Source organism: Zonotrichia leucophrys, chromosome 6, assembly GCF_028769735.1.
Source record: "Zonotrichia leucophrys gambelii isolate GWCS_2022_RI chromosome 6, RI_Zleu_2.0, whole genome shotgun sequence".
NCBI lineage: Eukaryota > Metazoa > Chordata > Aves > Passeriformes > Passerellidae > Zonotrichia > Zonotrichia leucophrys.
The window spans coordinates 33,798,384-33,826,219 of NC_088176.1; the positions used below are offsets into that span (position 1 = coordinate 33,798,384).

The following is a 27,836-nucleotide window of genomic DNA, read 5'->3' on the forward strand; positions in this document are numbered from 1 at the left end:
TAATTTTGAAATCAGCATTTTCCTCTAGGAACATTACATTTCCTTTCCCCAGTCACTGGGAAAACAGCTCAGAGTAAATTGCAGCCACTGTGTCATTTGGTGTAAATGTAATAAACACCTGTGTCTCAGTGCTTGGTGTTAGTGATTGTCTCTTCTGTTTTATGATCCTACAGAAATTTTAGGGGAAAAAAACCCCCTTGAAATTCAAACCCCTTGAGCTTCAGTCACTAATTTTATAAGCCTAAGTGTGAACATAGTTTCAGTCCTAAATTAAATCCATCAAGAAAATATTTTTGCACATTTCAGGAACAAATGCATGCTAAATATTTACTTTTGACCAGGGATTTGAATAGGACTGACTGGCAGGTAGGAGGCTCAAATGAACAGAAAAGGATGCTTGGTTGCCTCAGTGTTGTGGATGGCAAAGTCTTCATAGATTCAAGGAGAAATCAGAGGTGTCAATGGAAGAGCCAGTCAGTGGTTTTTAATTACCAGCTGCCTCTGCTTTGGGAACCCCTTAGCTGAAGTCTTAGGACAGGAATGTTCTCTCTTCACCCCATGGGATAACCAAAATGAAATGATTGCTTGGAATTTCCCAGCACTAAACAAGTTGCAAGTCAATAAGATAATGAATGAAATAACAGTAGAAAGATACTTTTTAAATTTGAATTATCAAAGCATAAAGAACACTTCAAAATAAATTCATTTTTCTTTCCCCTGGTGCAAGTATTTTGTAACTTATTTTGCAGGGGAATGCAACAGCTACTGGACTATCCAGAGGATGACATAGAAGAAGCATTTTGTCTTAATTTTACTGTAAGTTTTCTGTAGTGTTTGAAGTATGTCTTGCCAAGCTCACACCATCTATTTTAATTGCCTCTGATGGAGTGTCTGAACAAAGCATCAGCAGCTGATTCCCATGGGGTTTAGCTCCTGTGTCTGCCATTCATGTTGCTCTTCACTAAGTGGTGGGAAGAAGTATTTATGCCGTAAATAAGATTTGCACTATTTTTGTTTGTTTCAAATAGATCACTGTGGAAAATTTTGGTACAACAGAAATTAAGGAGCTTGTTCCTAAAGGTGCTGACATTCCTGTAGTCAAACAGAATAGGTGAGTTGTGTGGCCTGGTGTTGCTGGGTGCCCTGGGAGGGTTCCTGGGTGCTGTCAATTCCTTTTGCTGAGCTCTGGCCCTGCTGTTGGAGGCAGAGCTGCTCTGGCTGTTTTCCCAAGCTCTTCTCTCTGCTGTTCTGCATTGGCACAGACAGGCTGTGCCCCATCCTGGGAGTGCCCAGGGCTTGGACCAGCCTGCTCTGCTTGAAGGTGTCCCTGCCCATGGCTGGAGGCTGGACTGCATCTCCAGAGGTCCCCTTCCAGCCCAGCCTTAAGATTTTATAAGATTAAAAATGTTTGAGGTGCTGCTGATGCCTTGGAGTGCCTGCCTAGGACAGAGGTGGACAAAGTTAAGAGAATAATGTGGGTATTTATTCGAGGCAGCCAGAAGCCTTCCAGAGGCTCCATCCAGGCTGGACAATGGTCACCAATTTTTCAGAGAGAGATCAGTTTGGTCTGTTTGCACATGAGGGGTTAATGCTCCAGTTCCAGCCTCAGGCAGTGAAGTCATGTTCCCCCAGTTTGCTGCCCCCCAGTTCATTGTTGTTTGTACTTTTTGGGGCCTGAGGCTGTTTTTGGGTCACAGGGATTGTTTTGTCTAAATAAATGTGAAGGGAGTTAACTAACACTGTGTATGGAGTTCAGAGTTGTGCATTAATGCAGTATAGGATGTGAAAAAATAAAAGCTGAAGTCTTAAGGCATCACTGCAGGAAGCTGCATATCACTGAAATTCAGTAATGATGAGAACTCTAACTTAAGGGCCATGATTACAACTCCTCATTCATACATGAGTATGGTTTCAGTGCAGTTTCCCTTTGTGGAGTAGATAACATTAAATAAGTTAATCCAGTGTTGTTGTCAGAAGAGGAGTCACAGGAGGGTTTTTTCCTCAGTCAAGGATTCTGTAACTTTTATTTATAAAAACAGCCTTTCCTGCCCTTTGTTCCCTTTCTGCTCCTGGAAGATAGGCAGAACATACCTGCTGGTGCTTTTGTCCCCTTTTTGCAGAACTTTCCAGTCTGTTCTTTGATCTTTATGAATTCTCTGTGCTTGTACTTCTCCCAGGCTAAAGGGAGAATTGAATGGAAAGAGCACACAGGGAAAACACTGCAGCTCTGCAGTTCTCTGGTGTAGGTTTGATGTCCTGTCACTAAGAGACTGTAAAACTGAATTATGGGAAAGGTTGCAAGGTGCCTATGAAATGCCTCCTGCATTGCTACCACACATTGTCTTGCAGTAATGAAGAATTCCTCTTTCCCAAGCTCTAAATATTCCCTGATGCTTCAGTTAATTTTATAATATAGATTAGTTTATCACTGTGACTTCCCTGGAACAGCCTTGCCCTGTTAGTGTTACACAAGTTACCTGCCCTCCATGGATAAGGAGGAGATCTCATGGAGTGCTGAAGGGGAGCAGTGTGGATCTCCACTTTGGTCATCTGCAGCATTTTCAGTGCAGCAGCTGCAATAAACACATCATCTAAATGTGTTTGTATGAGTGTAAACTGCTGGGGGTGGTGTTGGAATGCATTCTGTCTCTGCACAGTGCACATGTGTTGGTGGGAGGGCTGTAATGTACAGCTGAGGGCACTGCCTGTGCAGGAGCTAAACACTGTGCACTGGCATTGATTTCAGAAATCACCATAAATGCTGCATCACATCAAGGAGTTTTAGATCTCCCTTCAGTGCTGCTGGAGATGTTTCCAGCAGGATCTGAGAACTCCTTGTACCAAGCACAGATAGCAGGCCATCTGTTCCTCACTATCCCAGCTCCTTGGCACTGGTCTTTTTACTGTGCAAAACTCAAATGTCCTTTTGAAGTTGATTTGCATTTTTAGTGCAAATATGGTAATCTTTTTAATTTAAAAAAATGGAGCAGTGAGTTTGATTAGTGGCTTTCAGGACACTGCCTGGAATTCAGGCCTTTCAGCTTGTTGCCAGTGAGTCCAGTTCACTGCAGTGCACACAAGGGAGGTGTTGGTAGTGCCTGAGGTATAGAACATTAAATGTTCCTGCTTTTGTGTTGCAGACTGCCTTTAGGGGTGTGCTGGGAAATAATTCATGTGCCATTTTATCTTCACTGTGGTTGTTACATAAAGCAGCCGATACAATGTGTTGGGCTCCTGGTTGCTTCATTGTCTGTTCTGTACAGAAATGGCCACTGGTTTATTGGTAGAAGGATGACCTGTACTACTTCCTCTTGATTTCCTTACCATAATTTTTCTTTCTCTTTGTACAGGCAAGATTTTGTAGATGCATACGTGGATTACATCTTCAATACATCTGTGGCTTCCCTATACAGTGCATTCCATGAAGGCTTCCACAAAGTGTGTGGAGGCAAAGTTCTTCAGCTCTTCCAGCCCAGTGAGCTGCAGGCAATGGTGATTGGGAACACAAATTATGACTGGAAGGAGCTGGAGAAGGTAAGAACCATAGTTAGCTTTTGCTTTTGTATAATTCTAATTTCAGGGTGCAAAAGCAGCTAGGTGTCCTCTTGAGCTCTGTTTTAATTAATGTGACTCCTGTTATTTATTGACACCTTAAAACATCAGTGAATGAAGATCCTAAAATATTATTTACCTTCCTGCTTTAACTTTTTCCATCTAATTTCTGAAGGAAATCAGACTTAGAGGAGAGGCAGAAAAATCCACAGAGCCCTGAGGCAGCTATACAATCTTTCATATTAGCCATGAGAAAGTGAAGTGATTGCACACAGTTATTAAAAGTAAATATTCTCAATTGTCAGAGCTCAGTGAGACTTGGTCTCTGTTGGGATTGCAAATGCTTTGCAGTGCAGGCATCTGTCCCTGTATTGAATTCAGAGTGAGCAGCTGAAGGAGATGGAGTGAGGAAAGTTGTAGTAGTGTGTCACTTGCTGTGCCTGCACACAAACTGATTCATTCTGCCAGCTTATCCAACTGTTCTGTGAGCAAGCAATAACCCCATTTCCTGCTCCTTTTAGAACACAGAATACAAAGGAGAATACTGGGCAGACCATCCTACAATTAAAATATTCTGGGAGGTTTTTCACGAGTTGTCTTTGGAGAAGAAGAAGCAGTTTTTGTGTAAGTATTTGAAATGATTTCACAGAAGTTTCTAACTGAGCAGGATCACTGGCATTTCAGGCTCCTGCTGTAAGAAGGCAGGTGTAAGTATTTGTGATGATGTGATTAACTATTTGGGGGAAAAAAGCATGATGGAAAAAATTGATTGTGAGCTTGTCTCTGATTTTCTTGGAGGTGTCCTGAGTCATTCTGGGTGATGGGTAGTTAGATCACAGTAGCTCAGAGCAGCATTAAAAAAAAGAGAAGCCAACCCCCCAAAACACCAACAACCTCATCTGCTGGTGGCATTTATTTGGTAACTCGGATATCTTTTCCTGTGCTTTGACATATAGCCCACATTCTCCAGGTTTTTCATTGCACAGAGATGGAAATTTGGAGTAGTAACTGATTGTAAATCTGTCAAGGTACTGATGTAAGTGGTGATGTACAGGTGATAAAGTAATCAAAGCTTGCTGTGAGTGAGGATTTGCTTGGAATCGATCACAGATTAGTTTCCAATTCTGATAAATTACTGAACAAACTAGTTCTGTGTTTACAAGATTCTTGGAAGTGCTTAGTAAAGATACAGCCAGTGGATTTTAAGTTAAAAGGTTCTGTTGCATGAAAAACTTTATAGTATTTGAAGGACTGTTTGGTTTCATATGCTAAAATGAAATCCTTTCCTTTATGGATCACTTGTTGTGTTACAGTTATGAGCTCAGATGTAGAAGGTAGAGACAGGGTGAAGTTGTTATTCCCTGTTTCCCAGAGTTCAGAGAATGTTGGTGTGAAAAGCTGGCCATTGCTGGAGTGATTACAAAAGGGCAGCAATGATTAGAACAGCATAAGTGGCACAGACTGCCTTCAGCTGGTTATCACAGGGCTCTGTTTTTCCTTGGCAGTGTTTCTGACCGGCAGCGATCGGATTCCCATCCTCGGGATGAAGTGTCTGAAGCTGGTCATCCAGCCAACAGGAGGGGGAGAGGATTACCTGCCCGTAGCTCACACTTGCTTTAATCTTCTTGATCTTCCAAAATACACTGATAAAGAAACCCTGAAGGCTAAGTTGATCCAGGCTATAGACCACTATGAAGGTTTCAGTTTAGTATAACTCGAGCAATGAAAGTTCCGTGTACCGTGGGATCATTGAGTTTTCGTGTCTTTCTTGTGGTGGTAAATTCAGTGGATTAAGTGATGCAGTTGATAATATAACTGATTATTTGCAAAAAAATGTTCAGTGGTATGGATATTCATGAGAGCCAAAAAAATCATTTCCAAAACTGAGGAGCTGTCTTAATACATACCTTCCTGTACAGAGCCATGTGGATTTTGCCATCTTACAATAAAAATGAGAGTATTGTGAATGGGAGTCAAGTTTCACTAACAAGAATTAACATTTCACCTTATGCAAACAATTTGGCGTGTGAGTGCATGAGAGACTTGCTTCAGTTTTTCAAATCACTTAGTAAGAACATTTAACTTCTTCCCTGATAAATTCACTTGGTACCTTTTCATTTTGTAAATAATAAATTTTTGTGATAAAATAGTTCTGTTCCAATACCGGTATGGTTTCTATTGCTTGTAATTGAATATGAGCTTATTTTATGGCTTTTAACAAAAAAAAAAAAAGTAATCACTCTGATTTCTGAAGATATCTATTTTTCTGGTTTGTTTTAAGAACCTTAATGAAAGTGATTGTTGAAGAGACATTCATGCTCACAATGTACAATCCATGAAGCAGTCACTTAGTGCCGATACAAAACCGCAGCCAATGGCATTTTTAATCTGTGGATGGACAAGCTGACTTGAGACACTGTTTTCTTTTTAAGGACTGATTCTGTAATTAAGTGGACACAGTTATAAAAGAGGTTAACTTATGATTTGAAACCTCTGCAGTCATGTGTCAAGAATACAGCTGAAAAGAAAAAGGTGCACCTGCCAATTGTTGCTGTCAAGAGGTTAAAACGTTTATTTTTAAATGCTGAAAGCGTAGTTTATGGTTTCTAATAGAATTTTCACTTTTTTCCAGATAAATGCATTTGAAATAACCTTTAACACCCCTCTCCCTTTTTTCTTAAGATTTTATTTTTAGTATAATTGCCCTGAGACGATTGTGCTTAGCTGGACACTTTTGGATTTGACTTTTCCTTCTCTGGTTAAATTCCAGATTTTGTGGTGTTAATGCATATGTGACTTGCAGCTGTGAAACAAATATTTATTTTTTTTAGATTTTTAAATGCAGTGAAAAAATTCAAGCTATAATAAAAGACTTGAATGAAAACCTTTGTTGGTTGATGTGTACGGATGCTTGCAGCAAGCAGAGTTCTTCAGCTGGAGAGGAACTGCAGTGCATTAAATTGGAGAGTACAACTAGGAAAAGCAGGGAAATTGCAATAAGCTATATAACATCCAGTTTCTGTGCTGGCAGTACATATTGATGTAATACAAAAAAAAAAGGTCAGTACAGTTAAAATCAGTGTTTTTCCTTAACACTGTTTTTTACAGCTTTCTCACATGGTGTAACCTCTTAGTGATTTCTTTGTATGCAGCCCATATTCCATCTTTTCCAACTTTTGTTACCTGGCTCGGAAATCCTCCCTCTTGGAAAAAACAAGAAACCAGCAAATACTAAAGCAGTTTAATCTCATTGTACATGGAAGAAAGAAAAGGAGAGAAGAAAGAGGAAAAAAAGGTATTATGCAGTCATTTTACCAGGTAATTCTAAACCACCATTTTTAATTACAAAACACCAAAAGTTAGATATTCAGAAGTTAGGAAGTGGCTAATGTAAAATTATCTTCTTCCTTTCTCCCCTGTGTATTATTGCGTGTCCAAGTGCTGGGTTTTTCACCATGGGAGTCTTGTTTCCTTTGCTGCTGGTGTTTGCTCAGTAAGAAGGGCTTTGTGTGCAGTTGTGATTTAGTCCATATCATGCAAATCCAGTTTTACCTGTATGTGTTTCATTTCCCTGTGAGATATTCTCTGGTTTTTGCTGTATTGGATTTCTAGTCAATGTCAATGTTAACCTGAAGGGTGACTAAAGAACCTCATTCTGTAGGTGAGGGCTCAGAGGCACAATCCAAGCTGTAATTCACTTGCCCAATTTAGGATGCACTAAACATCATAGATGTCTATCCCAGTAGTTTGGGATTCAGGAGGAGCATTTTACAATAATTAATTTTTAAAGTATTTCTATTTGATGATTAGATTAGCATTTATAAAGAATCAGAATTCTCACTGGAGCAGACCAGTTGCATGTCAGCCTTGCCATCGTGGCTGCTGAGGGAGATTTGCTGTTGCCAGAGCAGCGCAGCCATGGCCTGGATTCCACGTGAGTGCAGGGATGGAGGTTGAATTTTCATGGCAGAATCCCCCAGGCTTTTTGAGCTACAGGCCAGCAGATGTTTGTCCCTCATTTTCCAGGGCCAAGGTAAGAGCCCAGTGTAGAGCTGTTAAAGCAGTGAGCTCTGCTTAAGCACAATGGTTTGTGTCCTTTGGCACTTTGTGGGAGTTGCTGTTAATGAGGCTGTTACTCATCACAGAGCTTTGAGCCATGGTATTCCCTTTAGGAATGTTTATAAACAACTCTGAAGAGGGTTTTAATTCATTGCACTGCTCTCTGCTGCAATAAACTTGATAATAAATGAAGCTTAATGTAATCAAATGTAAATCACTGTAAAAGAGGGTTCCTTAAAGGCACATGAGGTTCTGCAGTTAAGATAAATGTAGATAAAATGTAATAGTACAATTTTCAGCACTGGTAGAAAGTTGAACCCCTCAGGAGTGGCTGTGTTGACTTCCTGTGAGCAGCCAGAACTATGTAGTTGTGTATACTGTGAGGAGTTGCCTTACTCAGTGTTTGAAGGGGAGAAGATAAAAGAGGAAAAACAAAATATTTGTTTCCCCTGACAAGGGTCAGGGTCCCGTTGCTTACCAGGTGGATATTTCTGACTTGCCAGGGCAGAGTGGGGTTTGGCTGCACTGATATCAGCCTGCTGCTTTGGTCCTTCAGGCTGCTGTTGGTGCTGGTGTTGGTCAGGGGTGGAGCAATGACTTCAGTAACCCTGGCTGGACATTGAAAGGTGCAGAGCATCTTCTGTCACCGGCTATCTCCTGATTAATGCAGCTCCTCAGAGCCCCAGGAAATGCTTTGGGTGTTTGCCTGCCCTGTGTGCACAGGTAATCCATGGAGGAGCCTCCACCAGGCATCATTTCTGTGCACCTGAGTTCCCTGGCCATGGGACTGAGTCCTCAGGTTTTTTATTTTCCTGGGGGAGGGATCCAGTTTGTGCCTATACACAGAATTTTCTCTGTGCTATTACCTCTTACACTGAGTGCCTTTCTGTGGCAATGCTGAAACTTGGTAGCTGCAAACCTTTGCCTGTCGCTGCTGCAAAGTGCTGAATGAGAAAGATGTGTTATCTTCTCACCCAAGGGCAGCTGGGGCTGGGGAGCACTGGCCATGGCAGGCACAGAACTGTGCTGAAATACCTCATCCCCAGCCCTGCTGGTCTGAACAGTGAGCTCCTGGGTTTGCACATAACTGTTGACTCTACAAAACAACAAAATCAGGTGTGGCAGGTGCCAGGGTGCCATCAGAGCCCCCTGACATTAGCCAGGACAGCACTTGGCATCATTATTTTTCTCCAGCCAAAGGCACATCAGTTTCAGATTAGGAAAATGAGCTTTGGGAATCTCATTCCACATAGGAAGTACCAAATGAGTAACCTCAGAGTAGCTGGAGTGTGCAGTGCTGGTGGGGATCTCGATCTCCCCAGTGCTCCAGGCTATAGGTGGTGGATCCTCAGGTGTGCAGTGAGTGTCTGCAGGTGCCCAGTGCCTCCCTCCATGAGCCTCATTGCAGGGGGAGACAAAGCAAGGGTGTTCCAGAGACTTCACTTTGAGTGGAGTGCACAAGTCAGGGTTCCTTCCCTTTTCTGAGCAAATACAGCAGCGTGTCTGCAGGGAGGAACACGCTTGGCAGAGTGCAGCTGATCCAGCTCCCAGTGGGAGTTGTGTCTGCCATCAGTGTGAATTTTGGTGGCCTGATGCTGCACAGAGGTTCTTTGAGGACTCTGGGTGCAGCATCTCCAGGGTCTGAGGCTGTGCAGTGTCAGGGGGTCCTGACCAGGTGCCAGTGTGACATCAGGGGTAAGCAGAGGGAGAGGGTGGCTGACATAAGGGAGCCCTGCAGTGTCTTCAGAGGAGGAGGTGGCTGGAACAGCCCTGCAGGCTGAGTCAGGCCCTGCAGGGATTTCTGCCAGTGCCCAGCAGGGAATGCTCAGTTCTGCTCTGGAGCAGGAGGGTGGTGATGCTCCACAGGGCCCCAGGCCAGTTGTCCATCTCATTCAGCATTCCTGGGTGGGCTCTGTGGAGCCCAGTGCTGGCAGCTTCCCTAGGATCCCTGTGGGAGCAGGGCTCTGCCATTGGAAAGGGTGGTGGATAATAATTGTACAGAGCTAAGAAACCCATGGCCAAACAACTAAATCCCACCCAAAGGTGTTTGTGTTTTGTTTCTAAGGACTTCCAGTGTGTGTTTCTGTGTGGCTTTCAAGATACCGGAGTCTGTAGTTGGTGCATTTGCTCTGTGCAGGGCTCTGTCCCGGGTGCTCCCAGGGAGCCTGGGCTGCCTCTCCAGGGCACACGGCAGGGGCTTTGCAGGGACACAGAGTTACCCTTGCTCTGTGAGAGTAAAAACAACAGTGCTGCACCATTAATCATGAATACTCTTATTTTCCTGCTGAGTCCTAGTCTGTGTATTGGAACTGCCCAGCAGAGTAACCCAGGGTGCAACTCCATGGCTTCTCAAGGACTTACAGCTGGCTTGGGGCACCATTGTCACCTAGACATGCCCAGCTGTTTTAGCCTGAAATTCAGTTTTGCACTGGGTTTTATTCTCCAGTCACTTTGTACAGGAGTGTACCATGCAAAGAAATGCAGCTGCTTTTCAGTTTGGCTGTTCTGGTTCAGTATTTAAGCAGAGATTACTGAGCTTGAGGTACTCCCCTGGGTCTTCTTTTCTCACTTTTTTCAGTTTGATTCTGGATGCTGCTTTCATTAGATTGTTGTGCTCCTGTAGCCCCTCCTAAATGGATGTTGTCTGTCCCTTTGTTGTTAGGCATTTAAAAATAACACATATTTTCCATAATCAGAAATGCTAATTAAAAATGTACTGAATTCAAGCCAGATCCAAATAAAATACATAGCCTTTAAGAAGAGATTATGAGAAAATGTTTAAATATGGGCTTCTTTAAATACTTTTGCAAGGTCATTATTGTGTCTAATGTACCAGAATAGGCTGGAAGGTGGCTGGGGAATGGCAAACAAATGCTTGCACTTTGCTTTTTTTTCAGGGCATCTATTCAATATAAATAACAAGGGCTAAGGTGCTTTCATAGGGTGGTTGTGTAAATTATCAGGAAAAATAAGTGATCTCCTCTTTTGAGATGGTACAAATTACAGCTGGACCTGGACATGCTCTGCCATGCTTTCATGCAAGGAATAACACGAGGCTGTGACAGCAAATGTTTCCTCATGCCCACCACTGGGCTCTCACCATGTTAAATACTCTTGGGAGACAGCACCGTGCTGTGGGGAAAGGGCAGGGTGTGAAATGGAGGAGTGAGAGAGAGTCTGGGGTTCCTCTTCTGTTCAAATAATATTATCAAAGACACAAGAAAGAACAAGATGCAGAACTTCTCCATCTAAGTGCAGAAAAAGGTGCAGCTGTTCTATTCAAGAGGAAAAATGTTTTCAGGTCATTCAGAGTAGTAAGTAATTGATAGAAAAACATCTTGTGTGCTGAGTCTAACTGTTTTTAATACTTTGTGCCTCAGGTATGTGAGTTTTATCACCTGTGGGTTTTTTCCTGCCAATACAAATCAGTTTCTGTGTGAGAGGTGGTGTTCAGTGCAGTGAGGGGTTCCACAGTGGGGAGCTGATTGAACTGGGCCCTGGAAGGGCTCTGGGGTGGGCTCAGCACAGCTGCAGCCCCAGGGAGCCACGGGACAAACCCACAACAATCCAGGGCAGGTGCAAAAAAGCCATTCCAAATGTGACTCCTTCATTAGCCAGGGTATACCTCGACTTGATAGGGCATCTTTGGTAAATTTTAAGGTATAGCTAGAAATTAATGGAAACCAGAAATCAAATGACAGTTTTAATAGACTTTAGAACAGAGTGTACGAGTATAAAACACTGGTTTTGTATTTCAAAAGTTGCAGGAAGATAGCCAGTCATTTTAAACAGTCTTCTACAAAACATATGCCAGTAGATTACATAAAAGACACTATATACAATATAAAAGAGCAGAAACCAATCCTCACTGTAAAAATAATTTAAAACAAAGTATTTCAATTTAAAATATCTCCTATAGCACAAACTAATACATTGTGACATGCAAGTGAAAACTAAACATATTGCATTCTTTATGTAGCCAAATAAGAGCCGTGTTAAATTTGGACAATGAGACGACATGCCAACATTTCCCCATGAATACAGGAGGCTGTTCTTAAATATTTATTAACTGTTGGTTTATGTTCAAAGAACAGCTACTATACATCTTCCAAAATGTAATAAATATTAAAGCAAAGTATATGAATAATCTACATCGTTGAGTTCATCATTTGGGCCAATGTTGAAAAAGTGGTTTATAGAAAAATGCTGTTTCACTGACTACTGCGCTGTGCAATTGTACAAAACAGTTCTAAAGGCTTGGAAACAATCTGCACTTGAGCATCTGCAACATCCAGTTTTAAGGCAGCCTCGCACTGCAGAGAGCAGGGTGGGAGCGGTGCCGTGCTGTCAGGGTGGGGCTGGCAGCTGGAGGGTTCAGGCCAGCAGGGGTTAATCCACGGGGAGCCCCTTGGCAGCACCACCAGAGGCTCCCACCGCTGGAGTCAGTCTCTCCTGGGCTCGGTGCACCCGTGAGCACGGAGGAGCAGCTTCATTTCTGCCCTTCTCACGCTGGGAGCAGCGCTCTTCCCAGCTCTGTTCCACACTGGAGCCTTGGCAATTCCTCACATGCTGCTCTAGATGTGACCGCTGGATCAGCGTGGCAGCCTCTGACTGGGGGATCCTTTCTGTTTCACTGCTGGATTCTCACTGCTAGGGAGCCAATGTCAACAACGCTTCATGTCCACAGGGAAGTCAAACACTCAGCCACCTCAGCATTTTCACAGCACTTCTTGATCAAGCTAAAAACCATTGGATTCCTCAAGTGCTGCTGTCTTGTTTCCATCTCGCTATCTGCTTGCAATTAGGTTTGTCTCAAACATACAAAGGAACTGTTAAAGCAAAAAAAAATTAGCTGCCACAGTAGGTCTTAGAAAATGCCAGTGTTTAATGACAGACTAGGCGTGAATGAAAGGTTTAGCAGAAGCGTGAGAAGATTTTAAATAAACCAAAGTGTTACAAAGCAAGAGGTGTGAAAATACCATTCTTTGGTCTAAATTAGCTGTTCCCTTTATATTAGTTTAACATTCCAATGGCTTTTTCAAAACTGTTTAAAAATAATATAAGCTGAAATTTATTAAGCAAAAATATGTATTATATACATGGATGCCTGATCAGACAGATGAAATTAAAAGTGAACATAGTGACAGTTGTTTAGAATAATCCTAGTACCTTAAAAAAAAGATGAGTTAGTGTTGAGTGCGCAGTAATAGATTTTTATTGAAAAAGGTAAAAAACTAAGCATGAAAATCTGTTTTAGTTATTTATAAACACTACACCCTTATGGTTTTGTTGCTCTAAATTCAGACGTAAACATTCATTCTGACATGCCAAAGCTCCTATTGCTGGTGGGAAGTTCCTGTGACCCTCAGCGGTCGCCTCACGGCGCGTGGCGCGGCTGCTCCGTCCCCGCAGCTTCGCTGCTCTCCGCCGATTCCTCAGCTGCCAGCTCCTCCTGCTCGGCTCCATCCTCCCCGAAGCCAGGCTCCTCCTCCCGCTCGGGAGCATCCTCATCCTCGATGCCGTTGTAGAACTCCTCCATCTCGCTCTCGTCCTCCACGTCCAGGCTCTGGCTGCGGCAGGAGCCGCTGTCGCTGCTGCTGCCGCAGGAGCTGGAGGAGATGATGTCGTCCTCAGAGTCCGAGTACACCTCGGCGCCGTGGAAGATGTAGCGGTTGGGCGGCAGGAACAGATACTGGGAGCCTGCAACACAGCGGCAACAGTCAGGGACGGGCTGGATACTAAAGCTGGTGGTTAAAATAGATCTGTTTCCAACAGTGGCTCTTAGCTGACAAAGCAGATGGCGTGAAAATGCATTTATGCCATGTATGTGTATTTATTAAAAAGGACAGAAGAAATGCTTCACTGGAAAGCTCAGTGATTCTCCTCCCCTCCCTCTGACACCAAAGAGAATTTACACTGATTGTTCAGCAGCTGTTTTATGGGAACACGTTCCCAGCTAGATTTCCTCCACCCATGACAGAACAGGAGCCCCTGCATGGAGCATCAGACAAAGTCTAAACCCAGCCTTTCCTCTAGAAAATTGCACTTGAATTCCTGACTCCTTACATCAGTTACAGGACTGCACACTGGAGGGCTTCCTTGGAAAGTCTAAACTTTCCTTGAAAACGTGCCTCACTCCAGCTGTGAGATTTTTAAGTCCTGTCATTGCTTTGTCTTCCAGCTCTACTGCAATACCAAATCATGCTCTACTTGTGACCAGCTTCTGAACACCTCAGGATCAAACTAACTTTTCTGAAAATACATTTGAAAATGTTACGAAGGGATTTATTTTTTATACCTACCTTCAGCCTCCCAAACTTTGATCTTTTAGGTGAGGATGTAATCACTGATTTTTAAACCAGTTATGAAACACAAAAAAATATTTCCTACTGGCTTCTCCAAAAGAAATAAATAGTTCAATGAGTTACGTAGACACTTGTCTGAACAAAAATAGCCACCAAAACCCACAGATTGTCTCAAGAATAACTTATTTATCACTTTAAAGTCTAGCATAAATGTATCAGCCAAAAGGAAGCAAAATACTGAAAAGCATTAACACTTACCATCCAGCCTTTTGCTAATCTGTTCTTTTGCAGATCTGTTTACCCAACACTTCTTCAATATTTCACTCTTTTCTTTATTTTCTCCATCATTAGATCCATTTTCCTTCATTGTTTCAGAGTTCATTAGCTCACTAGCAGGATTTTCAGGGTTTTCTGCTGACACCTGTGTGTCCTGAGGCGTCTCCTCTGAGCAGGTCCCTTTCGTTTCAGAGGCAGGCTCACAGTTTTCTAGCTTACATTCAGGGGGGCGCTGTGACACCACGGCAGGACTGGGCGGGCTCATCCTCCCTGGCGAGCTGGAGCCTTCTGAAATGTTCAGAGGGGTTGGAGGGAGCTCAGCCGAGAGCGCTTCCAGCTCCTTGTGCGGCCGCGGGGGCTTCTCTGTGATTTCCGAAAGTTTCACCGAGTTGTAGCAAAGTTTTGTGTATTCACTGCCCAACCTCTGACACAACTCGTTAATGATAACATCACAGTCTCCGAGAAGCTCCACGTCAAAGTGAAGATGAGGCAAAGGTTCCCTATTGATTAAGATCTGAGGCACTTCATGGGGGATGGAACCTGCAGGTGCAAAAGAGAATTCAAAGGTGGTCACCTGGGTTTCACTTCCAGCAGAGACCTGCTGAGAAAGCTCAGGCTTCTCTTCATGCCTTCACTTGGAACAAGACAAAACCAGCCAGGTCAGGAAGAAGGCAAGCCAGTCCCAAATTTAACAATGGTGGTTTGAGGTGCTGTGCCCACTGTAGCCTGCTTAGATGGATTTTTCCCCTCCATTTTTTCCAGTTAAAAGCATTTCTCAATCACTGAGAAACATATGCACAGAAATACTGGCTACAGTAATATTAAAGATTAAAATTAGTACTATAATATCTTCAAATTATGTTGATTTTGTGCATTTATTTTATATACTTAAGTGCACATGAGGAATTACTGCTTTTGAGACGCTTCCTTTCTAAAGCCTTCAAGCCTTTCTAAAGCATTTCACAAGCATGGAGAAAAATGAATCTTAGAACTGAGCCATTCAGGTTTGAGAGAGCAGTTTTTCAGGTAATAATTTAATTTCCTTGAGATTTACCTGGAGTGTAGAAAAAGCATTTAGAATTTTACTTTCTCAATCTTGCATTTCAGCTTTACATAGGCAAGCAGCTTTAGTCTTACAATTTTGTGGTGCTCACTGAATTGAAGCAAAGATGTTCCTAAGAGCTTGGAGTTTGTTAACTGAGAATCCCACTTCTGATCCAAAATTTGCAAAGAAAATATTACCAGAGACAGTCACTTACTTGGGATCAATGCTACTGGTCTTACTTTGAGTGAAGACCCAATGACAATGAGGAGATCCACTTCATTTTTGTCGTACTTCATGGCACGGTGGAATTGCTCAGGCAGGTTCTCCCCAAAGAACACAATGTCCGGCTTCATGATGGCCAGGGGCTCCTCGGGGGGACAGCGGGGACAGCGGGGCACCACCTGCACACAGCAGCCCTGTTAGTGCCTGCAGGAACACCCTCTGAAACACTGACATGTGCACAGCCCTGTTCCTGCCTGCAGGAATGCCCTGTGAAACACTGACATGTGCACAGCCCTGTCAGTGCCTGCAGGAATGCCCTGTGAAACACTGACATGTGCCACAGCCCTGTTCCTGCCTGCAGGAATGCCCTGTGAAACACTGACATGTGCACAGCCCTGTCAGTGCCTGCAGGAATGTCCTGTGAAACACTGACATGTGCACAGCCCTGTTCGTGCCTGCAGGAATGCCCTGTGAAACACTGACACCTCACAGCCCTGTCAGTGCCTGCAGGAATGCCCTCTCAAACACTGAATGTGCAAGCCCTGCTGCCTGCAGGAACCCTTGAAACACTGACATGTGCACAGCCCTGTCAGTGCCTCAGGAACCCTTGAAACACTGACATGTGCACAGCCCTGTCCAGTGAACACTGCAGTGACATGCCCTGTAGTGCAAACCTGACATGCTGCACAGCCCTGTCAGTGCCTGCAGGAATGTCCTCTGAAACACTGATATGTGTCAGAGCCCTGCTGGTGCCTGCAGGAATGCCCTGTGAAACACTGACATGTGCACAGCCCTGTTCCTGCCTGCAGGAATGCCCTGTGAAACACTGACATGTGCACAGCCCTGTTCCTGCCTGCAGGAATGCCCTGTGAAACACTGACATGTGCACAGCCCTGTTCCTGCCTGCAGGAATGCCCTGTGAAACACTGACATGTGCCACAGGCACTTATTTTGGCAGAGACAGGGAAGTTGCAGTGATATTTCCTCATTTCATTGTTCTGTGGATGTACAGACAACTACATTCTCACTGCTGCCTGCAGCACTGCTCAGGGAAATAAAGCTACAGCAGGAATAAAGAGGGAGAAACCAGGCAGGTCTGTAGCACAAACCAAAGTCCAGCAGTCGTGCTCAACACCCACTGAGCACACCTCCCATTGGACAGGAACAGATTTTTCATAGTCTAATTGAACAAAAACTGAGATTTCACTGTCAGGTTCCAGTGGAGGATTTGATACAAACCCTGTCCTAATCCAAGAGTCTTGTGTAGAGCTTTACCTGCAGTTTCTCCTCCAAAAGGTTACAGGTGTTGCACCCACAAAGCTACAGGGCACTGGGGCAGGCAGCTGGCCAAGAGCATCCAGCACAAGAACAGAGGCCAGAACTTGCTTGGTCTCCATTTTAAACTTTTCTAATTCCTCAGAAACAGAGGAGAATCCTGCTTCACTAACCAAAGTGGCCACTAGTCAGATTTGTGGAGAAGTAGATTCCCTTTTTTCCTGAGCCAGGGAGTTCTCTGATCTTTGGGACCTCTTTCAATTCTTTCCTATCTAAGGACTTTTTCAGAGAGAAGAAAAGCAAGAAGGTGAGTGATAGATGTACAGACAATACTGAGCCATTTCCTTCTGAAAGTTCAAGTTTTTTCAGCTGTAGTGCTAAAATATAAGACTTCACAATAAATCCAAGGAGCTGCAATCATATAGGAACCATCACAAGCTACAAATTAGAGCTATAAAGGTGAAAAGATATGTACATTACCTATTGGAATAGAAAAATACCTGAAAACTGACATTTAAATGCATATCAAGTCTCTACTATACAGAGAACAGCTGCAGAAAAAATAATACAGAATGTTGAAAGTTTAAACGAAAGAATTAATTTTATGGATGCCTGCAGTGGGACAGAAGACAATACTCTCCAAATCAGAAAATATCACAAGTAGAAGGCCTTCCTCTAGTGTCAAATGATCTTTCCCAAAAATTCAAGTGTTTGAACAAAGAAAAGCCTTTTGGGATGGATGCCTTGTGGGATAAGAAGCAATCTGGCACAAGAGCTAGGAACTGGTGTGGTGGAAACCTTCACCCTGCACCCAAGCAAGAAAGCATTCAATAATCCCACAGTCAAGGGAAACCACCTAAAGGATTCCCCAAAAAGGAGCAGATGGCGAGAATGAGCCTTGAACTTTCCCCTCAGATCTTTATATATTAGAAAGAGAAAATCTAACTCCAGCCAGCTGGCTCTGGAAGTAAAGGAGCAAAAAATATCTGTAGGATGTTCTTAAAAATACTATTCTTAATAGCAGAGTAAACCAAATTTCACATTCAGTAACTCAGTGTTACAAGGCTTCAGGCTTATGAGATTCACATTTCTTAAAGCTTTAACTCAAACATCTCTTCTGAAAGGTTTTCACTGAATTCCATTTCAAATGTAATGCCTGAAGGATTTACATCCCTTCCACGTTTCTCATCTAAAATTGCAACTGTGGACTCTGAAGCATTTATCAAAAAAACCAATGAGCCTGCAGAAAGAGTCCCCTTTCATTTGCATGAACAAGATCTTTTTGATCACAGAATCATCTCCTCTGTTCCTTCAAAGGAAGGGGAAGAAGAGCAAAGGCACAGAGGGTCCCTCCAGGTCAAAGACAGAGCAGAACCAACTCCTGCCTGGGTCCCAGGACACCCAGACATGGGAGTTTGGAACATGGAATAGTTCAGGAGTGCCAGGAACACCAACACCCCATCTGATCCTTGCTCTAGCCTGCTCTGTGGTTAGCAGTTTCTCCATGTATCAGCTGCTGTTTGAAACACATTTTTAATACAGGAAAACACATTTTAATAACATCCAGTGTTATAAGAGGCTAAGAATGCTTTCTCACTGTGACTCTAAATTCAGATCAACACAAACCAGGTATAAACCCAACTTTCTGCTTACCATTTAACCTCTACTTTTTATCAGAAGAGCTGTTAAAAATGGACTGTTAAGGTTTTGTTTTGATTTTTGCCATTACCTAATTTTTGCAGTACAGTATTTGAGTACAATTCTGAATACCAGAGGAAATGCTAAAATACAGAGAGGCACTTCTTTGAAATACATGCAGAGATATGGAGGCTTTTAAAAGCAGATCTTGTAAGCAATCCCAGTATGATGGTCCAGGGTTTGGTGTGGGGTGGTTTTGAGATAATTATTTATTAGAAAGCCGCAGTGAGTTAAAGTAGATTTTTTACCTGATTGAAAATATCTCCTCGAACAACTTCGCAATCAACTTTGTATTTACAGATCAGGCAGGAAGCTGTTGCAAAGGAACCTGAGGGGAAAAACCCAAATGGTAGCATCAGGATTTTCAGTCATTCAGATCTGGTCTTATGCCCAAGCTGTTTTCACAAAAAGGCTGTTATGTTGCAGTGCTACAGAAATCAGGCATTAAAAAGGTAATGTAAAATTAAGAGAGATCCTTGTAACGCCAGAAGTTGTTGTTGTTCTAGGTGTTAGTCAGCAGAAATCTTGTTTTAGGAGTAGCCATACACCACATGCATGTCAACACAAATGATTCTGTGTGCTCTCATTCCCCTGAGCTGTGCAAGCACAGACAAGGAGAGAGAGCAGAAAGTGCCCTTCTCATTACACAGCCTCAGCAGCACAGGAACCCACAGCAACTCCACACAGAGCACAGAATTACTGAGGAAATGCATTAGGAAACACAATATGCTTTCAGGGTATTGTATCTGGGTAAGACAAAGAGAGTGAAAGCACAGAAAAACCTGGAGCAGACCATTTCTGAGCAACTGGCAGCTCAGCTCTGCTGATCCCTGCAGGCCTGCCAACAGCACAGCTTCTCCAGCCTTGCTCAGCACTGCAGCTCCCCAGAGCGAGGGGTTCCAAGGGCTATGGGAGGTGTGACAGTCATTGGCTCATCCTAATTAGCTGATTGTAATAATGCAGAGCTTCATACAGCACGTTAGGGATGTCTGTCAGGCTCACAGACCCAACTCAGAGGCATCTGCTGCCCTTCTCTGCAACTCCATGATGTGAATTATTGCTCACCAGCAGAAGTTTGGTGCCCATGCATGAGCCATTCCCAGGCCAAGGCCCCTGCTCACTGAGCTCCAGCAATGGCAAGGAATACACTCCACCCCCAGATGCATGGCTTGAATGCAAGAGCCATTTTAAATACAGCAGAATGCACCTCAGACACCACAGGTCTCACAGCAGGAACTGCACTGCAGGTCTGCAGTGACAGATGGGGCTGAAGGCTCACATAAGAACTCCCCAAATCACTGCAAGGTTCTTTTTTAGCTGCTCATGATTAACTTGCCATTGCCCCAGCCACAGGAAAAAGTAGAATAAGTAGAGCAGTGTGAGCCCCCACAGAAGAGTTTTGGTTTCTCTCCAGCCACCATCATTAGGCAACAACCATTGGTTCAAGAGCAGCAGCTGTAGGTCAGATAAAGCTTGATGGGCTCAAAATAACCTTTGCTAATTTCCAAAGGCCTCAAAATCTCCAAGTGCACAAGCTTTAAAGCATCTGTGTCATTCAGAATCACTTTATACAGGACAGACACCAAAGATGGTCTGTGATCCATCCCTGCAGTGTGCAACTGGAAAAATGGGGAGCTTGAGCACAGCAGTGATGTGCAAAAACCCAGCCAGGTGAGGGGTTTGTGATAAATGCCTCAGATGAAATGCCAGCCAAAAGAAAACGTGTGACACACTGAGCAGAGATGGAAACCAGCCCTGGGGCTGCTCTGTGCTGCCTGGGCCCTGCTCAGAGCACTGTGCTTGCTGTGCCTGGAGAGCCCAACCCCACAGATCTGCACTGAGCTGAGCTCTGTATGGAAGCCACGAGAGTCTGGCCCCTGGCAAAGGTGCAATTAGATGGATGGGCCTTACAGTGCTGCTTTTAGATGATCTATGTGTCTGAAGTTTACTAAATGATCCAAACATGCATTTAAGAACTAATTTTCTGAATACTTTTCTTGAAAATTAATGCTTGGACTCTCAGCTTGACATATGCAAGCCCTTGGAAATGGAAAGCATATCAAGCAATTAAAGCAATTCCACTTAATTAGGCCTCATAATTACAGAATCTGTATGACACTGAAGGTGTAACAAGATGATCTTCAGTTCAACTGAACTGGTGATTAATCCTCAATGTTTTATACATGAGGTGGAGTCACTGAAGTGTCAGGATATTTTCAGATTTCAGTGGAATATAACCTAAATAAAGAGTCAGATAACACCCAGATAACACCTCCATTTCTTGGGAGGAATGGGATGGGCAGTGAGAGGGACCTCTGGCAAGACTGGTTCCCATGTCATGCTGTCACACAGATCAAGAAGCACCAAATGCATTTTCAAAGTTACAGTCTAAGCTTGTGCCAACAGGGTGTGGATCTTCACTGATACACAGACCCACCATCAAGCTCAATTCCTGAAAGGAGTTATTTCTACTTGAAACACTTCTGAGTTAAATATGCAAGCTGTCTAAAACAAAACTTCAACATTTAAAAACCAGAATATTTGTTGGCAAGAGACAGGAATTCAAGGAAAGAAAGTTTAATTCCAACAGTGATTACCCTGTCACATGCACCAGTAAGAACTCCCACATGGAAAATAAGTGACACTACAGCACTAACCATGGCACTGGATTATCCTCTGGATCCCTGCCACCTGCTCCAGTGTGTCTATGTTCTGGGTGTAGTTGCGAAGGAGTTTTCCTTCTTTATCCATCAAAGCGATGAACTTGTGGCAGAGGGATGGCTGGAACTGTCCTGGGTAGATTTCCTGGGGAATTCAGCAGCACATCAGACACTGCAAGTGGGTGCAGAGTTTCCCTGAGCTGGGCACTGTCCCAGGCCCTCCCCTGTCCCTCCCTGTGCCCTGGATCCAGCTCCTCTCCCACTGCCCAGCTCCTCAGCCTGGCTGCAGAACTGCTCCCTGCAAGCTGGGACTCGGCTTCCACACAGCACTAAAGCAATGTTCACATCTTTTCTGGTTTTGAGAATTATGAACTAGGAAAGCTTTCTCTCCTTTGTTAAGTATTAAGTGAACTCAATATTTGTTACTAGAAACATGTATTCTGATGGACAGAAAAGGAGGAGTGAAAAGGCAGAAAAGTAAAAAGTATCAGCTAAATTAGATTTGGACTTTTCTGGTAAAACCTGTCTGTAGACAGGTTTCAAGTAAGTTGATTTTTTTGCTTGCTGTGGTGTTTTCAGGTTTGGGGTGGGTTTTTGTTTGTGGGGGTGGTGTTTTTTTAATATTAAAACCCAAAGAAACCAAGTATACTAATGAGCATCAAAATTTGTTAGTATCTGGATAGGAGGCTTTCAGAGAAAGCCAAGCAGAAAAAGATTGCATTGGTTTTCTTTTCCAATCTTTGTAAGAGGACAGACCAGTAGTATGAATTGTAAGAAATGGAAGAAAGAATGAGCACAACTAGTGGTGGTTGATTTTCACAAGTCCTTACTGGTCCTGTAGAAATTCTTATGTCTCTTGGGTTTGATTTCTTTTTGGTCCGAAGGAAATTGAAGACTAAATGCAATTGGGTTTGGTTTTTTTTTGTTTTGTTTCTCCATATGTCTACAGTTTCTACAATTCCTTCTTGCCTAAGAGACATAATCACTGCTTTTGATACTGTTTAATATCACTGAGATCTTTTCAACCATCTGAAATGGTTATTTATATCATGAACTCACAACAGGAACAGTAAAATAAGCTTTAAAAAGAGAGAATGTTGCTGAACAGTTTCTATTTTTTATCTGAGTTATGCATTTTAATACTGTCACCTGCCTTTACTGCCCAAGACAAGAACTGCTGGAAATCCATACCTTTGCAAACTTAAAAAACGGCCTGGGATCCTTTCTAAAGTATTCTATATCAAACATTGCTTGAGGATCTGGAAGGTCTGGGAAGTCCACAGCAAGGCGTGCATAGATGCCATCCCTGGATCTGAAGTCAGGTATTCCACAAGACACTGACACCTGAAATATATTTTTGCAGTCTGAAATAAGTGAAACTACATATTGGACCATAAAGTGTTACTCTGGGAAACCACATTTCTGTACGCTCAGTGCTCAGAAACATTAAGAACAAAACCAGTCTGGGTTCTCTGTATTTACTTTTCTTTTTTCTTTCTTTTTTTTTTTTTTTCCTTTGGTCCAATATAACAATTCCCAAATCACAATCAGGAGAAACGGCACAGAAACAAAATTTGACAAGTGGACAAAAATCCCTTTAGTACAGTCTGCACAGGTAGTAACAGGGTACCAGAACTTGCTTTTACCACTGGAAGTTTTGTAAGATGTGAACAAAAATTTAGAGCATTATTGCATTAAATTTAATTATTAATTGTTCACTGATCTGCCAACACAGGCTTAGATATGGTGGTTGATATTTTGAATTTTTTTACAAGCTAACACAGTAACAGAATAGTCTTGCTTTTAAAAAATATATATTCTTACTTCTGAAGAATAAACCCCTTTTGATAAAAGTTGTTTATTGATAGATATTAAATATCAAAGCATTGCAGCAGTCAATAAGGACTGAAATGATTGTCTCAGACCACCCCAAAACAGCATGGGAAGAGGAGGAGAAACAGGTGTATGCAAGTATGGAGAGAGCAGGACTGGGAGTAGCAGCGCTCTTGTAAAAGCTGATTGGAATGACTCATCTGCTCTGAGCCGTGTCACACCATCTGTGTGTGAACAACAGAAGCAAGAAGTGATCTGGTGCACAGGTACAGAGCTGCAGATGTGCAGCAGTGCAGAAATGTTCTTTAGTGAGTAACTTTATCCCATCACAGAGCACCATGTGCTGAAAGAAACATTCAGGCTGCAGAAATCTGACCAAACTGTCCCTATGATCATCCTCCTCCTCTGCCCCTCAGCTCCTTTCTAATCCTATTCTAGTCCCTCAAGCTCCATCTGGGATTTTAGGAGATCCACTGGGATTTTGTTTACAAAAGCCATCCCCTTTGTCTGAAAACTGGACAGAAAAAGTGCTCTCATTCTGTAACTGTTTAGCATGGGAGAGCTGTTTACAAGTTTCTATGTCTAAGAATATTTTGTCCTGAGAGGAGAGAGGTGTGATCCCCAGTGAAGCTGCAGTCCCTGCAGTGGGCTGGACTCTCCCCCAGCACAGGGACTTGCTCCCACCCCTGCATGCTGCACTCAACAACCAAAATTGCAGCAGTACCTACCCCAGCTCCAGTCAACACCATGATCTTCTTGCACTCCTGCAGAAGTTTCACAGCATCATCAATGGTGTTAATGTCTTTCCTCTTCTTCCTCTTTGGTGGCTCTGAAAGGATGTTTATCACGATCTGCCACAGAGTCATGTCATCCAGTTCAGGTGGGGGGATGGTTTCTGGGAGCAGGTCCCTCAGAATCGTCCGTGGGTCTGTACCTAACATGAGATGCTGCTGAACAAAAGTGTAGGGACCTAAGGAAATTAAAAAATACAGATATTTAAAACTGCAGATGATCATAGTTATTGTTCCATTTATTAATGTTTGCTAGTACAGTTTCATGAATCCAATTTAATGCTCCATTCATCAAACCCCCTGTATTTTGGCCTAAACTCTGAAGTGAGAGCTGGGTATTTTATTTATTTATCATTATTTTATGTTAACCCATGAAGGATTTCATAGCAAGTCAGTCAAGTAAAAATCCCAGTTTGCAGCAAACTTAAAACTCTTTTAGAGGTGCAACAGGATTTTCACAATGTGTCTCCATTTGTACTTTCCCAACATTTGGTATTTACAGGAATAAGCTGAAAACAAACAAAACCAAACAAACAACAAACATGCATTTACTTTCCAGTGGTATTATAGACCATCACTCTAAACAGACACATAGAGCCCAGAAATCCATGGATTTTTGTTGGTTTTTGGTCATCTAACACAATGTCTGAATTATTTCAGACATTACCTCCTCAAGCCATTAAATCAATCTTTTCAAAAACACTTGAGGTGAGGGCTCACTGTCCTAAAACCACACATGGATCATCTTCTTGAACCTAAAGAATGAATACTAAGTAGGCAGGCTCTAGAAATATGCCATAAATTAGTCTAATTTAGTGAACTTGTGTGTATGCTTTTAACAGGGATTGTGGCAGGATTTGTACTCAAGAAAAAAATAAGACATTGACAATTTTAACCAAAACACAGCAAGTTTCATTTTGAAACTCCTTAAATAACATACAGAATACAGCCAACACCTCTAAGCTGTTCAGAAGCACTAATTGCCAATATTTTTGCAACAGGAAAAATAACTGGAATACTGGGGAGGATGAAGTGGCTGTTCAAAGGCAAAGAGCATCCCAGAACATGCTCCAGGCTTTTACCTATACGTGGTCTTGGGGTCCAGTCACTGGAGCTGGCGTGTGAGGCTCTGTCTTCTTCATCACTGTCACAGGAGTGGAAGCCATTGGCAATGATTTCATCGCTGAGGAGGAAGTTATCTGCAAGACAGCACGAGCAGGGGGTTACACTCCAGCCCAGGGGCACAGGGTATCTTCAAACAGATCACAAAAACAAAAATCTCACTCTCAATTGGCAGTTTTGTCACTTAGGCACAGAAAGTGTCTGTTTTTCTTCACATTTATAGATATACTTCCAAGCTGTTGGTGGGTTTGCTAGCTCAGTGCTGGGCTTCAGGGGACTGCAGGCTGGCCTTGGTGACAGCTCATTCTCTGAAGTGTTGGGCATTGTGGATATTTCACCACAGAAAAAATCCAAACCTTTTAAAAGTACAATTAAAGAGGTCTTTCCCCTGCAATTCTCACTGCATTCAGCTCGTTGAAAAACTGGGTGAAATGAAAACATGTCACCATTGCAGACAGATCTTTGACTAGGTTTTAAGAGCATTTTAACAGCATTTTGAAAGAAACCCACAAGCGCACATTTGCTACAACAAATTCACAGGATTTGGCGAGGGTGTTACCTTGCAGCTGAGCTGTATTTGCTGACCACATACACAATTTATGATACTTCAGTTGTGACACAGAGGATGCTGCCCTGAGTTTCTCTCACCCATGTGCCCCTGCAGCTGGTGCCAGTCACCTCAGCTGAGCCCGTGGCCTCAAGCCAGAGAAACTCAATCTAACTCCACCTCAGCCCTCCATGAACCAGCCCAGGGCACAACAAGGCACTTGTGTTACTGAGCTCACACTGAAGGAAATCTGCATTCCAAACTGAGCAGCTTATTAGAACTTAGACTACTCAACCTTTTTTACTGGCCTTAGTAGAAATAGCCTCAGCACCTGTAGATTCAGTTGCAAATCTAAGATATGAACAAAGAACAAATTTCAGTCGTTCTCTGCAAAGCAAAGAATCACTAACATGGTTCTCAGCCTCTTATCTGAAGAACTGAAGAACACCCTGCACTATTTTAGCTGTTATTCCACCTGATTCTCAAATAAAGAACACCACAAAACACCATCATTTTTTATTCAGCGTTTGTGTTCTTCTCCAAGTCCTTCTCCTTGTTGGCATAAATACTTTATTTCTGATTAGAAAAGAAAGAGGTCAGTGACAGAAATTTGTTGTTGGGTCTTGCTGTCTTGTTCCTCTGAGGCCACAGGTGCTCACAGACACTACTATTATTAATCTAATTATTTACAGCATTTCAGTTCCATCTCGTTATGCAAGAAGTCACTGAAGATACTGAGAATTTTGGAGCAGGAAAAAGTGCATTAGCACACACCAGGAACTGCGAGGTGCAAGTTTAACTGGAGAAACCTTCATGGCTTCTGTATCAAGCAGCAAAGCTTACATTGTGAAAGGCTCCTCACACACAGAGCCTGGGATTTAGGAAACAGAGACAGATACAAGCAGGATAAAGTAACAGCTAAAACTGTAACACTCCCTGAGTATTCCTCAAAGGACAGAAGGGGTAATGCTGGCCAGAACTAAGCCAGGCACAGCAAAACAGGAAGCCTGAGCAAAAGGCTTCGTGTAAGGCACTGGTCAGAGATCACTGGCTTTGCTCTGAGCTGCTGCAATGGAGGATTCAATGCTGAGGCTGTTCCAGGTTTGTTCTGTACCTGTTCCTTTCCGACTGCTTTTGCACAGACAGAAAGTTTCTGTAGAGTTCTACTCAAGAGTTAAAGTATCTTTAACTGCATTCCAGGATAAAATGTAAAGACTGTACTGGCAGAATGCAGTGTCCGATATATTTTAACATATCCTTCCAAAAAAAAAAGCCAAAATTACCAACTCCAACAAAACACAACTCAGACCTGATCAGTTTATACTGTGAGGCACTTTCACAGTGATGCTGCCCACCAGTACACTTCAAATATGATCTGAAAGAATTTAGAAAGATTATAGTTCAGTTTTCTGCTGCACTCAAACCTTAACCAAGACTGTCACTTAGAGTTCTTTAGCGAACTAGTCAAGGCTGCTGCTCCTGAGCCTGTGTGCAAGTTTCTAAGGATCAAAAATACAATAACTAACAGGACAGAGATTATGAAAAGGAAACGGGGCTTATCATTTTCCATTTTAATAACTTGTTGCCAGCAGCACAGCAGAGTGACCGTTCCCAGGGCTGAGCCGAGCCGCTGTCCCCGTGCGGCACAAGCCGTGCCGGGCCGTACCGTACCGTGCTGTACCGTACCGGGCCGGGCCCGGCGCTGCCCCGGCCGGCGGAGCCGCAGGCCCCGGGTTCGCTCCGTGCGCGGGGCCGGGCCCGCAGCGCTGCCCGCGCCCGGCCGTGACACCGCGCCCCGTGCGGGGAGGAGGGGAGGGAGGAGGGGAGGAGGGAGGGGTCGGTCCTCACCGGGATGCGGGGCCGGCACCGCGGCCGCCCCGTTCGAACACTGCGCCCGCCCGCAGCCCGGGGCCGCCTCCGCCGCGTCTTCGCCGGGCGCCGCCTCCGCGCCCTCCCCCTGGTCCCGCCGCGGAGGCGGCTCCGCCCGGGGCAGGCCCCGCAGCCCGGCCCCGCCGTCCGCGCCGCTCCGCGCCGCCGCCGCCTGGCCGCCTTCCTCCCGCTCCGCCCGGGCGCCATCGGCCGCCGCGGCCGCCTCCTCCCCCGGCGGCTCCGCGGGCACGGCGGCGGCGGCGCCGGGTGCGGGCGGCGGCCCCGCGGCGCGGTCGGGGCGCGGAGCGGGCGCGGCGCTCCCCGATCCGCGGCGGTGCCGCTTGGCCGCGGGCTCGGCGCTGTCGCTGCCGGGGCCGGCGGGGCCGCGCGGGCGGAGCGGCGCAGCGTCCCCGTCCGCCATCTTGGCGCCGCCGCAGCCGCCGCCCCCCTCGCGCCCGGCCCCCCCCGCCCGCCGCGGGCAGCGCCGCCGCACGTGACCGCGCCACGTGACCGGCAACAACAAACCAGAGCACGTGACCGGGGGCGCTGCCGGCGTCACGTGGCGCTCGTGCCGCTTCACGC

The 27,836-nt window shown here is 44.2% G+C and overlaps 2 protein-coding genes across 4 annotated transcripts in view; one reads left to right on the forward strand and one right to left on the reverse strand.

Annotated features, from left to right (window-relative positions):
- Positions 1 to 5,797, forward strand: part of HERC4 (HECT and RLD domain containing E3 ubiquitin protein ligase 4) — a 28,623-nt gene extending 22,826 nt beyond the window's left edge. For all 3 annotated transcript variants that reach the window (XM_064717515.1, XM_064717517.1, XM_064717516.1), the window contains 5 exons: positions 750 to 816; positions 1,029 to 1,111; positions 3,351 to 3,534; positions 4,074 to 4,176; positions 5,058 to 5,797. In XM_064717515.1, the coding sequence (XP_064573585.1) occupies positions 750 to 816; positions 1,029 to 1,111; positions 3,351 to 3,534; positions 4,074 to 4,176; positions 5,058 to 5,266 (646 nt within the window). In that variant the 3' untranslated portion in view covers positions 5,267 to 5,797. The remainder of the gene's footprint in view (positions 1 to 749; positions 817 to 1,028; positions 1,112 to 3,350; positions 3,535 to 4,073; positions 4,177 to 5,057) is intronic.
- Positions 5,798 to 11,301: 5,504 nt separating this feature from the next.
- Positions 11,302 to 27,675, reverse strand: SIRT1 (sirtuin 1). The gene is made up of 9 exons (XM_064717519.1): positions 27,234 to 27,675; positions 24,799 to 24,915; positions 23,654 to 23,895; positions 22,284 to 22,436; positions 21,090 to 21,237; positions 18,681 to 18,760; positions 15,452 to 15,638; positions 14,175 to 14,732; positions 11,302 to 13,311 (listed from the first exon to the last, which is right to left on the reverse strand). The coding sequence occupies exons 1-9, from the start codon at positions 27,673 to 27,675 to the stop codon at positions 12,989 to 12,991; spliced, it is 2,250 nt and encodes a 749-aa protein (XP_064573589.1). The 3' UTR covers positions 11,302 to 12,988.
- Between the last annotated feature and the right edge of the window lie 161 nt (positions 27,676 to 27,836).

What these genes read in the sequence shown, in the direction of transcription:
- SIRT1 (XM_064717519.1), bottom strand. Translation starts at nt 27,675, where the DNA reads ATGGCGGACGGGGACGCTGCGCCGCTCCGCCCGCGCGGCCCCGCCGGC. An exon ending in GGTGCCGGCCCCGCATCCCG is followed by an intron (nt 24,916 to 27,233) that starts GTGAGGACCGAC and finishes GCTGTCTTGCAG; the next exon opens with ATAACTTCCTCCTCAGCGAT. An exon ending in CGTTTTTTAAGTTTGCAAAG is followed by an intron (nt 21,238 to 22,283) that starts GTATGGATTTCC and finishes TGAATTCCCCAG; the next exon opens with GAAATCTACCCAGGACAGTT.